The sequence below is a fragment of the Dermacentor variabilis genome, chromosome 9 (genome assembly GCF_050947875.1).
Source record: "Dermacentor variabilis isolate Ectoservices chromosome 9, ASM5094787v1, whole genome shotgun sequence".
In the NCBI taxonomy this organism is placed as follows: domain Eukaryota; kingdom Metazoa; phylum Arthropoda; class Arachnida; order Ixodida; family Ixodidae; genus Dermacentor; species Dermacentor variabilis.
Window position 1 is genome coordinate 77,045,593 of NC_134576.1, and position 15,555 is coordinate 77,061,147.

Sequence of the window (15,555 nt, forward strand, 5' to 3'; positions counted from 1 at the left end):
CTTTAACGCGCACCTAAATCTAAGTGCGCGAGTCTTTTCTTTTTATTTCGTCCCCATCGAAATGTGGCCGCCGTGGCCGGTATTCGATCCCGCGACCTCGTGCTTAGCAGCGATACGTTTTACCCGGCACGCAACACCGTCAGGCAATTCCTAATCGAATGGAATGCGAATACGTGAGAAAACCGACCTTCGAACATTGAAACTAAATGCGACTACTTTCTTACTTCTCGACAAAGGAACACCTTAAAGTGCTCGTCGAGTACGCCTGTTCAAAAAAAAAGAAAAGACGCAAACAAAAAAGAAGCGCTTGTTCACATTATTTGGGACATGCATGTACTGCCCTTCACAACTGGACGTCCGGTCAACATAACGAATGTTAACATGAAGAACTGCTTTCAGTGCTGGTGCATCGCGACAATGACAGTGACAATACAACAAATACTTCGAATTATTAGAAGCACGTATAGAGTGCTGTCTTTGTCGAAGGAGCTAGGTGTCCTACTACATATACAGCACCGCGAAATCGTTCTTGAAAAGAAAAAAAAATAATGCATGGCAACGCAGGCTATAGGACCAAATGCTTTGCCTAAATCGAGACGACTAAAAATACGACGACACCTAAGCACTTCTTATGAGTTGTGGATGCGAAAGAATTAACGCCTAATTGAACGACGTCTTGCGGTCCGTCAAACGATGAACTCGTCGCGGGCAAGCGAACGCGTTGGGACGCTAGGCCAACGCCTGCCAGGTAGCGTAAGGCCGGTGCACTGTAATCCATGACGTCACGCTACCTTCCCCGACTCTAATGTTGACGTTCGCGAGTAAGCCGCGGCGACTTTGACGTCACCACCCTCGTCACGCCGGGCTTGGCAATGAAAATTTCGTTCCAAGTAGCACTACGTCATCAAGCAGTGTGCACAGGCTTGCTATCTAGGAGCCGCTGGTTTGGCCCCGCGGATAGGACATCCGGCTTCTGAGCGTGGTGTCGTAGGCTGGGAAGTCACTGCCCCCAACGTTTTTCTTTTCGAATTTATGCTGTTTTTAACACATTAATTGGCTCATAGGGATCACCGAGGCGAGGTTAAAATGTCGGCGAGAGCTCGCGCGGAGAAGGAACGTGCGGATAACACAGGCTTCCGGGAGCGAGCGTGATGTGGCGTCGAGGCGATGCCCTCTCCCCTCACGTGACACCTGGAGGGCCAACGTAGCCGGAGGCGTTCCCTTGCGCCCGCTCTGTTACGTCGAGGCGCGCACATGACGTCGCGTCACAGCCAATGCGAATTTAGGTGCCCTTTCGCTGCCACAGACGCCGGCCTTTTCGCTCAACTGGCCATGTGACGCTCTCGCACCAATAAACTTGCAGGATGTCTAGAAGTGATGTCAGCCTTCACTAACCTAATTTAGCACTCTACTCAAGCTACGCAAATGCGGCTTGTAAATCTGCTTTACGCTTTTTAGTGGACCCACTGCGCACATAAGATTGAAGCATCCTTACACGCCGCATCTGCCTGTCTCGCAGAGTGTTTTAAATAAAATTGGAAGCCGCAGATGTGAGGAGGTTCCTTTTTATTCCATCGCATGTTAGCTGCGCCAGCTGGTAGATATGATACATATGTATGAATGCTCAAATATAACTGCTTCTTTCGTTTCTAAACTGACCCAAACTACGTAACCCAGCAATAATTAAAAAAAACTAAGAAATGAAATATTTAAAGAAAACAAAAACACTGAAGTGGACGTGGCTCGAACCGAGGACCTCGCAGTCACGAACTCAGTGTTTTCCTACTGCGCCACGAATCACTCTTTCTTTCTTTCTTTCTTTCTTTCTTTCTTTCTTTCTTTCTTTGTCTTTATTACAGAAGCATGCAACCCGATAAAACGTCAACTGGACTGGTACCCAATTGTGGTGAGGTACCTATCCTTCCCACCCTTCTAAAGTGGAACGAATGTTTCTAACGTATGACTGTCATTGTGCCCGTCATTATATGACTATGCAGAACTGGTGAATGTTTTATCGGGCTGCGCCACGAATCACGAATGGGTCCCGTCACTATTTTGTTGCTGCTTTCGTGAGGGGCCCTCTCACTATAGTTACTTCTAGTAAATTAGTGAAAGTATAACTTTGAATGAACTGCACAGAACGTTCGTCTTTAATGAATAAGTGAATGAATGAATGCAATTCAATGTAACTGCAGATGTGGGAAACTTCTTCGCTACAGACTTTACCAAAGACGATGAATTATCGCTCTGAATTCTTCAGAGGGATAAGTACTGCAGCAGTAGCTGAAGTGAAGACATTACCAATAAAGCATGTTTTTGTATGTGTGCAGTCGACTAATTAAAGAAAAGGCAGCAAATTCCGCTGTTTGCGCGGCTAAATCCGGTTCACTGAAAACACTATAGATGCTATAGATTGCGGGAGAGTCAAATGCATAACGATTTTTTTTTTAAATCCGAGGCCGCCTAAGCACTTCTTGTGAGTTCTGAATGCGAAAGCATTGATGTGCGCTTGAACGCCGCTGCGTGATCCTTGAGGTTTTGCGCTGCGTGTAATGTTTGCGTTAATGCTCGTTCCGCCCGCCGTGTATTTTGAGAGTTTATAACGATGGTGGATTTCGCTGCCTGTCTCTTCGCTTGTTTCGCTGCGTTCTTCCGCTCCCTCATACATCGTCTGCGGTGTGTTTCGCTACTGCCGTGGTTCCGGCTGCCGACGATGTCGATGCTTCAGACTCCGTAGCGGCGCGTGCTGCGCGACCCAGCAAGCGACGAGCCAGCTTCGCGGGCACGTGGGGCGCGCTCGTGACGTTGGCTCGTCCCTTATGACGTGGCGTCGCAGCCAATGGCAACTCCGCCGAAGCGCGCTCAAAATGCTTTGAGATCGCTTACTGCGCACAAAGGCGTCGGCGCTGCGTGTCGGACAATAAATTCGAAAAGGAAAACCTTCATTTCCGCGGCTAGTAAGGAAGCTTTTGCCCCCCCCCCCCAATTAAATAGAAGGCGGATCTTGAAGACTTCACCCGCCCGAACTAATTAGAAGTCTGTCTCTCGTATGTCTCTGAGGTGAAGTGTACTGGTAAATGAAGTTAAACATTTTTCTAGTTTCCAGTTAACATATGTACGTTCCGTGTCACTGAACGAGAAACGAAAAGAAAAAGAATATAAGAATAATATTGCCAAATCAGTTTTTCATAATAGGCGAGAAACACGCGTCAAATTATGTATTCTGCGTGCATAGCTTCTGGAGCCTTAATACTCTAAATTTCCATTCCAACTGAGTGAGAAATGGCCTTAAATTAATCAAACGTTGTTATGTTGTGCCTACGAATGACGCTTTACATGCCTCAGTTAGCAGGCTCCACATATGGGGCTGGTAAGTCAAATCTCATGATCCTGCAGCCTGCGTATTTTTTTTTATTTCTTTAAAATTTCAGGCATAGATAAATTTTATAGTCAGCGTTGCGCGCACTCTGGTTTTTTCAGGGTCGTTTCGCCTCTTTGCACATTTCTGTGTGAAATACGCATGGTAATGCATATTGATTCCTACAGTAATGACCATACCAGGCAAGATTAGGTGAAGTTTATCTTCAGTTAATCAGTTAAGGAGCGACTAAAATGACAAAGCGAAGCACACCAGCGAACTGGTGCCAAAGGAACACAGGCTCACCTCTTTAATCTCGGTGAAATTTGACGCAAATAGACTCTGGTTGGAGATCTCTGTACCAAAACGCCACGCCCAGTTCCGGACACTGCAAGGAAAAAAGAAAGGAGACACATGTGAAGGCAGCTCTAGCACCTTACGCAAATGGCATGAAGTATGATGAGACTGGAAAACACTCCCTATTGTATAGGTAACATAAAAACATGGGTACAACGGGTCAACCGCAAAATGAAAGTTTGTTTTTCGACGAACTTGAAAAAGCAGGGTCGTGATTGCATTAAAAAAAAAAAGAAATTGCACAAGGCAAGCCCAGTTACTGTTGCACAAGCAAATCATTTGAATAATAAATTGATGGGTGCAAACCAGTTCAGCGCTTCGACCGGTTGATAGGGAGAGTCGGTCCCCTGAATCATTCAGGCTACAGTGGTAGACAACATTTGACACTTAATTATGCGACTAGTTTTACGCTTAGAAGGGTTTGGACGAGCTCGTAGCAATTCATGATAAATGTTATTTGCGCTCGTGTCTGTTGTTTCCTAGTGCTAGTTACAAGCGGGGCGCTGTTTTATGCTGCCTACTGTGCTTACGTTACCTTATATTTAGAGTAAGTGGAAGTTTCGTGTAAAAAACTGGCAGGATTATTATGAGATCTAGTGAATATGCGAATTCCGACACCCGCTGTGGTAGCTCAGTGGCTATGGCGTTGTGCTGCTGAGCCCGAGCTCACCTCATTGAATCCCGGCCGCGGCGGCCGCATTTCGATGGGGGAGAACTGCGAAAACACCCGTGTACTTATATTTGGGTGCTCGGTAAAGAACCCCGGGTGGTCTAAATTTCCGGAGTTCTCCATTACGGCGTGCCTCATAATCAGAAAGTGGTATTGGCACGCAAAACCCCACAAGTTTAAAGGAATTCCGAGCAGTTTGATTGACGGGGCGCGCAGGGCAGCAACTGTCCGTGGCGCCACTGACTGACGCCAGCCACCGCCGCTTGAATGGGACCCATGAACCGCGGGCGCCTCACACGACAAATCCCATTTATTCCTTCAAATAAATGTGTTTCTCTTCCTCCTACTCCGGGCATGGGTATGCGTTCTTGAGTGCTTACGTTCTTGAGATGCCATCTGTTAGCGTTTTGAAAGTTCGGATTGCTTTATTGTTATTTGGAACCTCATTTATATATAGTCACACAAATTGAACCAATCTCTTTCTCACTTCTCCTCATTGTATATACATATATGAACGAGAAGGAAGGGGTTTGACCGACGGGCCCGATTTTAATTAATCATAACACACGCCAACAAACAACGACACTTGAAAAACCTCGGTGCCATGGTGTGTTGGCTTCTTATGCTCTTATATATATATATATATATATATATATATATATATATATATATATATATATATATATAGAGAGAGAGAGAGAGAGAGAGAGAGAGAGAGAGAGAGAGAGAGAGAGAGAGAGCAAACCACTGCCTCCCGGCTTGCTAAGGGAATGGCTGTGCGGCAGAGCTCGCGTTGGCTAGGCACTTTCACTGAGATGCGAAGTCAAACTAACCTTCAAGATGTAACCGCGACCAGCAACATTGCTAAACTATATTACGGGTGCGCCGTAATGAGATGATTACAAGGAAGCTCTCCTCTCCGCTAGCACGGACACCATCATTCTCACCTCATCTAATAAGAGAAAACGGCACAGCATCGATTCCGCTATGCGTATCGCGCGTGCAACAATGACACGTTTACGCGTGTGCGTGCGAGTTTGTGCGCATGCGTGCGTGCGCGCGGCTGCTCCGTCCGGGCCAGCTTGATGTCGCTCACGGCGTCCAGGAGTTATTTCCGCGACCAGCTCGCACCGTCGGGCTGTCGCGTCGCCACGATTCCCCGCGGCGCGGCCTGGTTCACCCCTCGCGGAACCGGAAGCTGGAAGTGGGTATAGCCGCGGGCCTACGAGGCGGCGTCATTTCCGGCGACAGCCCGTGGCTGTCGCGACTTTGCGCGGTGAGCAACCATCGCGTCTGCCGGAGGGGACGCGCGACGATGCTGGTGACGCGAGTGACGACGCGCGGATTATCTTACAGGCTGCGAGGAAGGAGCGCGCGAGTACATACATACATACATACATACATACATACATACATACATACATACATACATAAACACACACACACACACACGTACATACATACATGCATACGTCACTCATTGTTCAGAAAGAAATGGTTGACGCAGTTTCATATTATGATTATGTTGTCACGTGCTAGTCGCAGTGAAGAACGACACAATGTCGAAACTGAGTTACAAATTCAACTCTTTATCGAGCGAACTTGCTCTCAGCGAAACAAATGACACTCACGCACAACGATAGCGGCGATATGAACCGGCGATGGTCGAAAATCTGATCTGCGGGCCAAGCGCGTCGGCTTTTACACGTGACTCGTCAAATGTTCGTGAGTAATCGCTGATGCTTGCGCGGCTTCCAGAAAGGACCCGCCGTGGTTGCTCAGTGGCTATGGTGTTGGGCTGCTGAGCACGAGCTCGCGGGATCGAATCCCGGCCGCGGCGGCCGCATTTCGATGGGGGCGAAATGCAAAAACACCCGTGTGCTTAGATTTAGGTGCTTGTTAAAGAACCCCAGGTGGTAGAAATTTCCGAAGTCCTCCACTACGGCGTGCCTCATAATCAGAAAGTGGTTTTGGCGCGTTAAACCCCATAATTAATTTTTTTTCCAGAGTCGCGCATACAATCAGCTTGCAAATACTATGGCACCATCTCGTAGTCTGTATCGGCACTGTGCTTTCCTCCTTACTCTTTCGCCACACTCTCCTCCGCCTCGTGCTTTCGCTGTAGCCCCCCTCCTCCGCTTTTCTCTACGCTATCGCCTCCTTTCATCCCCCGCTGGGTTTCGCGTTCGCTCTTTCATCTTTAGCTGTGCTCGCTAGCTTGGTTAGGAGGGATGCCGACGCTCAGCGCAGGGACGGGCCCATAAGAGCTGCGCTCTACAAGCGATCTGGCATCAATGCGAGCACTTAAAGTAATAAGCGATGGTCCCTGTACATTAATGCATTGAGGAAACACACACACACACACACACACACACACACACACACACACACACACACACACACACACACACACACACACACACACACACACACACACACACACACACACACACACACACACACACACACACACACACACACACACACACACACACACACACACACACGCACGCACGCACGCACGCACGCACGCACGCACGCACGCACGCACGCACGCACGCACGCACGCACGCACGCACGCACACACACACACACACACACACACACACACACACACACACACACAAAAACGAGTTCAAGGATGATCTCCCGGCAACAGTCATCACACGCAGCATTGTCGATAAAACAGCGGGGAACTTCCCTCACTGATCACGCACGCAGCAAAAGGTAAAACGAAACAATGCGTAAATTTACAATGCTTGCAATGACAGAACGCGTTCGTTGACGTAGTGTAGGTTGCGAAAGATTGTCAAACCCGTCAGAGATGCTGCTTAGCGGCTATGGCGTCCTGCGCAGGTGAGCCCGGGGTTGCGTGACTGATTCCCGTTCGTGGCGACCACACTCCGTCAAGGACTGAACGCAGAAAAAAAAGTGATAAAGGCGCTCGTAATAACTGTTGGTTAATTCTTGAAAAGGGTCTGGCAACATGGGCATCGACATCATCCTGAAGAAGGCAGCGACCCGGGTTAAATATATCACCGATTACGCGATAATTATTGTGTTTTTAGCGAATAAGACAGTTGTTTTCAATCAAACGTCTGAGGAACGCGTTACGTTAACATGCCATAGCTAGGGTGCATGCTAAGTGCCTGAAGGAGGTCAGATTTAATCGGTAGCACTTCGATACGGCGTTTCACATTGTTCTTTTATTGCTTTAGTACACTAAACACAATTAGTTAAATAACTAGTGAGTCAACTAACGAATCAGTCAATCAACGAATGAACTAACCAACGAACGAATGAATCAATCGATCAACTGCTTCTTGGGATTGACAACTGCCTACTCGCGGCAAGAGCCGTTAAGGCCATGTTCATAAGAACGGGACATTAGAGCATCGCGTTTCCGAACGCGTCGCGGTAACACCATGAGACATCACTAACGCGCGGTGCATATGACCGCTGACTCGACTCCTCGACTTCATATAATAAACTTTGTACCTCCTTACGGCGAAAGTACATCATTAGTGCTTTTGACACTAAGAGTGCGGCACTGGCCGTGGTCCTTTAACCTCCTTCCCGCAGCGGAAGATAGCGAAACAGAAGTGCGTCCCGTGACACCCCTGCCTTTCCTTCCTTATATCATTTATCTGTCTGTACCTCTAGGTACGGAGCCGATGCGCGAGAGTACATAACAGTTGCGCTAATCAGGGTACTGTCCAATTCTGCCGCATTGTCAAATTCTCCATCTCGTCAGCGGTGACTGGCTCACAGAGCGACTACGACCTCGTTGGTTGGTTCTTTCCTTATCGGAATGGCCAACAGCCCACTGTGTGACTTCTGCGGGTGCAACGAAACGATCGAGCATCTTCTTTGTCAGTGCTCTCGTTTTAACCCACAAAGAGCGGTCCTCTCAGCCACCTTAGACAAACTGGACAAACTGGACAAACGCCCAATGACAGAAAACAAGATCCTTGGAACCTGGCCTACGCGAACATCAGCGCGATCCGCTATGAAGGCGCTGCTGCGATACTTGAAAGACACGGGACTTTCTGACAAATTATGACTGTACACTGTGTGACGTAGGACTGTACGGTGACACTGCGTAAGACTAGGAACGCCTTTGCGGGTTGCGTGACAGTGCCCACAGAAATAGTTCGTGTGTACGTGCGTGTGCGTGCTTAGTTTTTTTTCCCTTTTTTTATCCTTCTTTCTTTCTCACCTATTGCATCCCCTTGCCCCTCCCCCAGTACAGGGTAGCCAACCGGAGATAATCTCTGGTTAACCTCCCTGTCTTTCCTTTGCCTTTCTCTTTCTCTCTTTCTCTCTCAAAACGCCAAAAATAGATCAGTTACACCCCGGGGTTCTACGGCAAGTATGAGAACTTTTTCTGCATTTCTCGCGCGACTGGTCAGGAATAACCACCTTCGCAGCTCACGCCCCAGCTCTCAAGCTCGCGAGATCGCCTAACCGCCGCGGGCGGATGATGACGCACGACAGCCCAAGCCTGCTTGAAGGACGAGTTAATAAAGCTAATGTAGCATTACTCATGACAGTGTCTACAAGCGGAACGAGGTAGCTTTGAAACTCACTCACTCACTCACTCACTCACTCACTCACTCACTCACTCACTCACTCACTCACTCACTCACTCACTCACTCACTCACTCACTCACTCACTCACTCACTCACTCACTCACTCACTCACAATCAAGACTACACATACAACTGTAAATTAGTACGATTGTATATGCTTATGCGGGATCATCCATAATGCTCCATATGACAGAGAGCTGATATAGGACGCCATGCGTAAGGCAAAAGCTGAGTGGATTCTGGCGCAAAGACGCAGAGCCGTCCGCTCCGCGGGGACTTTCATATCCGCATCGCGGACTCATTACCAGAGCGGGTCACGGGAACTTGCCGGGGACTCGTAAAAACACTGCGGGAGGAACTAGAGCCCGCATTGCTTCCGCTCGCCACGACGAGGCGCTGCCCGCGCATAGCGCGAGCTGTGTTTTTGTGGGCAGTGAGTGTGTCACTCAGCGCCTCTCTTTGCCTGCACGCGTCGTTTATACTTCTTTCGTATAGTTTATTTTATACCCTTTTCTCGTATTTTTGATGTCACCAAGTTGTTTGGCAAAGCACCACTCGCGCGACGCAATGTCATAGTCAGCAGCGCCATCAAACCATCGCGCGTCGTTAATCAAGAGATTGTCCAATTCGGCCATTATGTAGAATTCTGCAATGGCGGAATTTCGAGCCAACCGGAGAGGCCGCAGTAGCCCTCTGAGCCAATCAGAGCTCACAAGATAGCGAATACGAGAACATGGCGGAGCATGACGATGTCTAGAATGGCACCCTCGGAACCACGATAAATGCCTCAGAGTGTACGCGGTACACACTTGTCGAAATGCGCAGTGTAGCTGAAAGAAATGACGCTGCAACATCAGGTTTGAATCCGCGATATGACATGAAGCTAGGCAGTCGCTGATGGTTGAGCGCAGGCGAGGCAAAAGTGAGAAATATAAGTTACACGATGTACGGGTCTCTCTTCGCTGTTCTTTGGCCCGCTAGTACAACTGGCGCAGTTTTCGTGTCCGTTACTTTTATACACGTAGCTTTCCGCACAATTATCTGAGAACCGCTCAACGAACGGATTTTATTGTAGATCGAAAAATGACAGGCCTGAAGTTAAAAGGCAGGAAGGTGGCGCTACGGATTATCAAGCAAGCTGGTTTAGCTGATAGCTTAATTAGGATTAGGTGGAGGAAAATGAAGAAATGCAGATAGACAGGAAATTCAATGCGTTTCTCAGAAAACCTACGGCATATTAAAGCTATTGAATGCGTATACCAAGGGAATGGAATGACAGCCACAGGGCATCAGAGGATTCAGTGGTGAAATTAGGTTTGTTGCGAAATCGGCATTCCTAGGACGTAGTAAACTGCCCCACGGCCTGGGTACTTGGAGGTCGCTTAAAGAGGTGTTCATTATACCGTTATCATGCTGTGTAGTTCATCGTGGTCCTGTTGTCCCTCGCGGCATTCTACAGCTGTTGCCCGAGCTAAACGGTGTTTATTCGTACAGTTAATTTATAAGTTAAAATAACGAGGTCACAGTTACATTCATAATGCCGAGCGCTGAACGACAGTGACATTAGTCGTACTACACATATACTGCGGACCGAACCTTTAACACACTGAAAAATTCCAGTCAACATTCTTGCCATCGTTGCCTCACATATTCATTATACAGGGTGTCCCGGCTATCATGCACCAAGATTTAAAAATGTGCAAATGCCACGTATCTGGACAGAATCGAGGTAATGTTATTTGCCGTCGCTTGGAGATACTGAGATTATCTTTTTATTCGGCATAATTACATAATTATCCTAAATTAATTAATCAACTTCACAAACATCATAATTAGATGAAAAGTGTTAATGAGAAAATTGTTGGACAACATGAAAAGCTCTCGATACAGTATTTCTGTTTCTCAATACGTGCGACATAAAAGTGGTTTTTCGGGCGTGAAAGAAGCCCGCGAATACACGCAAAATTGCCGCGCGACTGGCCGCTCGAGGCACTTTTGCATTTATTCACGGGCTTCTTTCATGACAAGAGCTTTCTTCAAGTCAACTGCTACTAAAACGTCATCGGCAAGGTTTTCTCTCGCGGATGATGGTGGTATGCAGAGCACAGAGGCTATCCTGTGTGCCCAACTACGACCGGAATCATGTCTGGAAGGGGTGGGAGTAACCACGCTCCTCGATATGGCGGGAGAAGCCTGTGGCAACCATTTTTTTCCCATTAACTTGCAAGTGGTTGGAGTGAGTGAGATGGTCGCCTATCGTTGAATAGCGTCGGTTGTTTGCGCGGTCTCGGTATAGGCATGACAACGGAATGCTTCCAGTGCTTAGGCAGGCAGCCGTCTTGCCATTGCTTGCTGATCAATGGAACTATGTACTGGGTGGTTTCTTAGCTTTCCTCTTGCTACGCCAGGTGTCAGCACGTGTCTTGCTGGTTTGCTTTGCCTCCTCATAGAGGGCGCGGGAGCTTTGAGGCACGGACATTGAAAAAAAAAAATGTATGGGAGGGTAGAGATATCCAGCTCCGCAGTAAAATAGAGACACTTCCCTGAGCCATTCTTTCACACACTTCATTAGTACAACACAGCCGAACGCCAGTGAATCGCCACGCAGAGCATCTTACTGACGTATGCGTAATTACCATGAAGGCTCTCTTCCTGATTCTGCACAAACTCGATGCGAAGTGCACAAACATACGAGAGCAAGTCCAGCGGGCCAGCGTAAAGATTTTTTTTAATGCTCGGATAATGTCCGTTCGTATACATACGCCACCAGGAAAGGAACTGAAAACAGCGACCGAGAATTGAAGTACGAATAATATAAAACAAGAACAGGCACCGAGCGCCCCCTGTCATGCGGGTCACGCAGCAACGCTTTGATGAACACATGAAGGCGTGTCATTACAGGAACAACGAATGACCTAGCTGTTGAAGAACAACGAAGAAAAATAGATCGACAAGGGAAGGAGGGGGAGGTGGAGGAGGGGGAGCGAAATGGGAAATGTCCGGCTTCATACATTGCTCGCTCATACGTCCCGTGGTAGCGCCGGGGCTCGGGGGTACGACCCGAGCGAAACTGTAACTATCGCGGCGATTAAAACAAAGCGGAAATGGATTCCAACAAGAAAGCGACAAGTACAGTTCGGGTAGCAAGCGAGAGTGCAGCGGACGCAAAAAAAAAAAAAAAGAAACGCGGCCGTTTCGATTGAACGATCGACAAAGCGAACAGGCGAAAGTTTAATTAAGCGTCATAGCCAGAACATAAAACAGGCTGGCGGGACCGTAACACAGGAACACGGAGAAGGCAGTGAAAGACAGAAAAAAAGAAACAAACGTCAGGGAGACAAAGAAAGAAAAAAAATGACGGACGCAATAAAGGCAGGAAAGTCGCCGGATGAAATCGAACCACCATCGGGGAGCGCGCACCGCTGCAAGCTTCATTAAGCGCTGCTGCTGATCCCCGTTCTCTCTCTGAATTGGACTTTGAATCGGAAGGCGCCGTCGCCAGACAGCGGAGTGAGCGAAATGAAATAGAGCGGACACGGCCTTTTCACGTAGAGGAGCGCGGGAAATCAATCCTTTCTCTTCGGGACAAGGAGAACGCTGGTGGCCGTTGTATGGCCGCGGCCAACGCCGGGCCATTTCAGTCGAAGGCGATTGAGTTTCGCTGCCTTCGGTACACGGCGACGTGCTTGGTCGCGGAGGCGTGCGGGTAGAAGGGTCGAGGGGTGGCGGGGGGGGGGGGGGGCGCTACGCTATTCGTCGGCGCTCGGCGCGCGCCCCGCTAGCAGGAAGCTGGACGCCGAGGACACGCCGTGACCGTTTCCCGAAGGAAGCCTGTGAAAAGCGTGGCGCTTAAAAGGAGCTCGGCAAGAACTTTAGAGCTCCGGCTGCGCTGGTTCTTCGCGTATCGCTGGTGTCCGAATCCGCGTCCCGGCGACGGCTCTCTCCGAATACTAGACCCGGAGCTCGAAGGCTACGCTTTTTTGCTGCGAGCACACGCCGAAAGGGATTCGGTTGCCGGAAACGCGCTTTAGACGCCATATTTTGGGCATCAACCATCGCGCGTTCTGCTCGCATGGCTTCATGATCAACGTTTTGTGATCACCAAATGTGAAGAACCACTATTGGAGGGTTTCTTTGAACGGCTGAGGCGGGGCCCATTCAATATCTGATCGGCGGAAGTAAAGTTAACCGAGAGAGGTAAGGTGGAACGAGGAGCATGAAGTCATGTACAGCACGCGACGCCTGCGGTGAAACAATGCCCCATATATGAACAGAAGTAGCCGAAAGTGGCGCTGGCTAACACGCTCACGACTAGGAATCTAGTGAACACACAAAAATACTTAAAGAATCAGGCGGTAGTGCGGCCGTTAAAGCAGCTCTAATGGGGGTGTACCACACGCGGAACGTGCAAGATGCGGGATCGACTCCCGCCAAGGGAAAAGAAACCGGGAAAAACGCATTGTTTGTGCCAGGGATTGTTTCATTGCTCGCAGACGGCTTCACAGAACACAAAGGAGCAATAAGAAAACACCAAGGCGATAGCAAGGCTTGCGTGACCTTATTGTTTTCTGGCGCCGTTTGCAAATCTGGGGAAAGTTGTGTGTTCGTCCACTTTAATCTGCAGTTTCCTTATGACATATACATATCAACTCGTAACAACTGCAAACTTCTGCTATGCTTTTGCTGGCTTCCTTTCTATAACTTTCAAATGAACTCAAAACGAACGAAGCAACCTCGCGTATCAGTGGTCGATTATCAGCAGGAGCTAGACCAAGCCTGGTTCCCTATAAGTTAAAAACATTCCTACCTGTTTCTACTACAATCTCCTGATGTTCAATTTACGCAACCACCAACGCAAGCATCGGGCAGTAACCCGCAGCGTTGTTTGCAAGCCCAATCAAACGCGCTCCAAGTTTATAGGAAACTCTCGTTCACGTTTAAAGCGAATAGCACCGCCTACATAGACAAGATTTTCTGATCTACTTGGCTGACAAGAGGGGATGAGCACGCGGCAGTGTAGAGGGTTCGGTGGAGCCGAGCTAGCGCAGTAAAAGTAGATAACGGTAGAGGAAGGTGCCGGCGTCTGCGATTGGTCCCCTTCCCCTTCTTAGCCTTCCATGGCTCCGCAGATAACCGGATGAGGAGGGTTAAGCCAGCTTCTGTGATTGGTCCATTTCCCCTTGCTTAGCCTGCCATGACTCATTGAAAATCGCGGCGGCGTGCAACTGATAGTTAAAAATGCGACTAAAACAGGTTCTGAGCGAGGAAGAGTTGGGAGCGCGACGTTATATACGTGCTCAAAGGGTTCGACAACGGTATAATGCTACGCAAAAAAAAAAGCGCAAATATATTCATTCTCCCTGGCTGCTCGGAGTAGCCAGTTCCAGGGCGATCGGCGAGCAGACATAATCGATTTACTTCGGAACGAAGTAGCTACCGACTATTCCAAGAAAAAACTTAGTTTTGTTGGGCATATTAGTGCATCTTTACTGCGTACACGGCACTTTGATGTCGTGAGTTTTCATCTTTTTGTGACATCGTGTGACAGAAAACCGAAGTGAGCGCAGCCCGAAAATATTCTGACCAATAGCGGAAGGGCAATGGTGAGAAAAGCCTACAATCGGAAAGAAATGTTTTTCTTTTGTTCCGTCTAACCGCCATTATCACTCGGTACACGTCATATCAGACAGGGAGTTTACGCTGTTTCGGTCGCGTCGCGTGACAGAGAGGCTAAGGGGGGGGGGGGGTGGCCCGAAACATGTTTGACCAATCGTGGAGGGCTGATTTCGTAAGTGGAAAAGAAATTGTTTAAAATATATTTACGTTACAACGCCTCTTGAAGAACACATTGTACTCGCTACAAAAAAAAAATGGCCAAACCAAGAAAGAACGGCGTAGTCGCTGACAGGTGCTGAAGAGCGCATGTAAAGGGTGAACTGCACTATTGTTACCTGTCTCGGATCTAAACCACTCTTCAGAGAGGCGTAGGATACTGCCTAATCAGCTAAACAATCAGCTGAACAGCTCCGAACCATCATGTTGGATGACAGTATCCTTAGGTGGTCGGCTAGTGGAGAAACGAGCGAAAGAACTCTGAGATGGCACAAAGGCACGCCCAAATCGAGAGTCTGATAGCGTCGTGTCAGATAGAAGTGACGGTACTTCCTGTACTAGGGACTGGTCTATCCTTAAAGCTTTTCAACGTGTTTCCGAACAATGAGCTTGAAACATCGGGCGTCTAAATCTGATTTCCCTGGTACGATCAAATAAGTTCAACAATCAGATGATTCACCCGCGCGCGTCAGCAAGGTTGAAGAACAAATGGCGCGCCTGAACAACGGCTTATTGAGGCAAATCTATTTGGAAGAGAGTGAAAGTTTAATCTTAACTACAGAGGTTAGCCTAGCGGCAGACCTGACATGCTATTGCAAGTGAGATGGCGTGGAATTTAAGAAAGGATGTGAAATAAAAACAAAGCTCACATACACACAGCAGCTTGTGCGGAGGAAATATGGTTGGGAATATCATACTGCACTTTCAGTTTACAACTTCAGTATAACCCCCCACCCCTTATGCA

At 48.4% G+C, this 15,555-nt stretch overlaps 1 protein-coding gene across 1 annotated transcript in view; it reads right to left on the bottom strand.

Annotated features, from left to right (window-relative positions):
- LOC142557005 (voltage-dependent calcium channel subunit alpha-2/delta-3-like) overlaps window positions 1-15,555 on the bottom strand; it is a 210,538-nt gene that overhangs the window by 93,536 nt on the left and 101,447 nt on the right. The window contains exon 2 of the mRNA XM_075668523.1: window positions 3,665-3,746. Coding sequence (XP_075524638.1) covers window positions 3,665-3,746 — 82 coding nt within the window. The remainder of the gene's footprint in view (window positions 1-3,664; window positions 3,747-15,555) is intronic.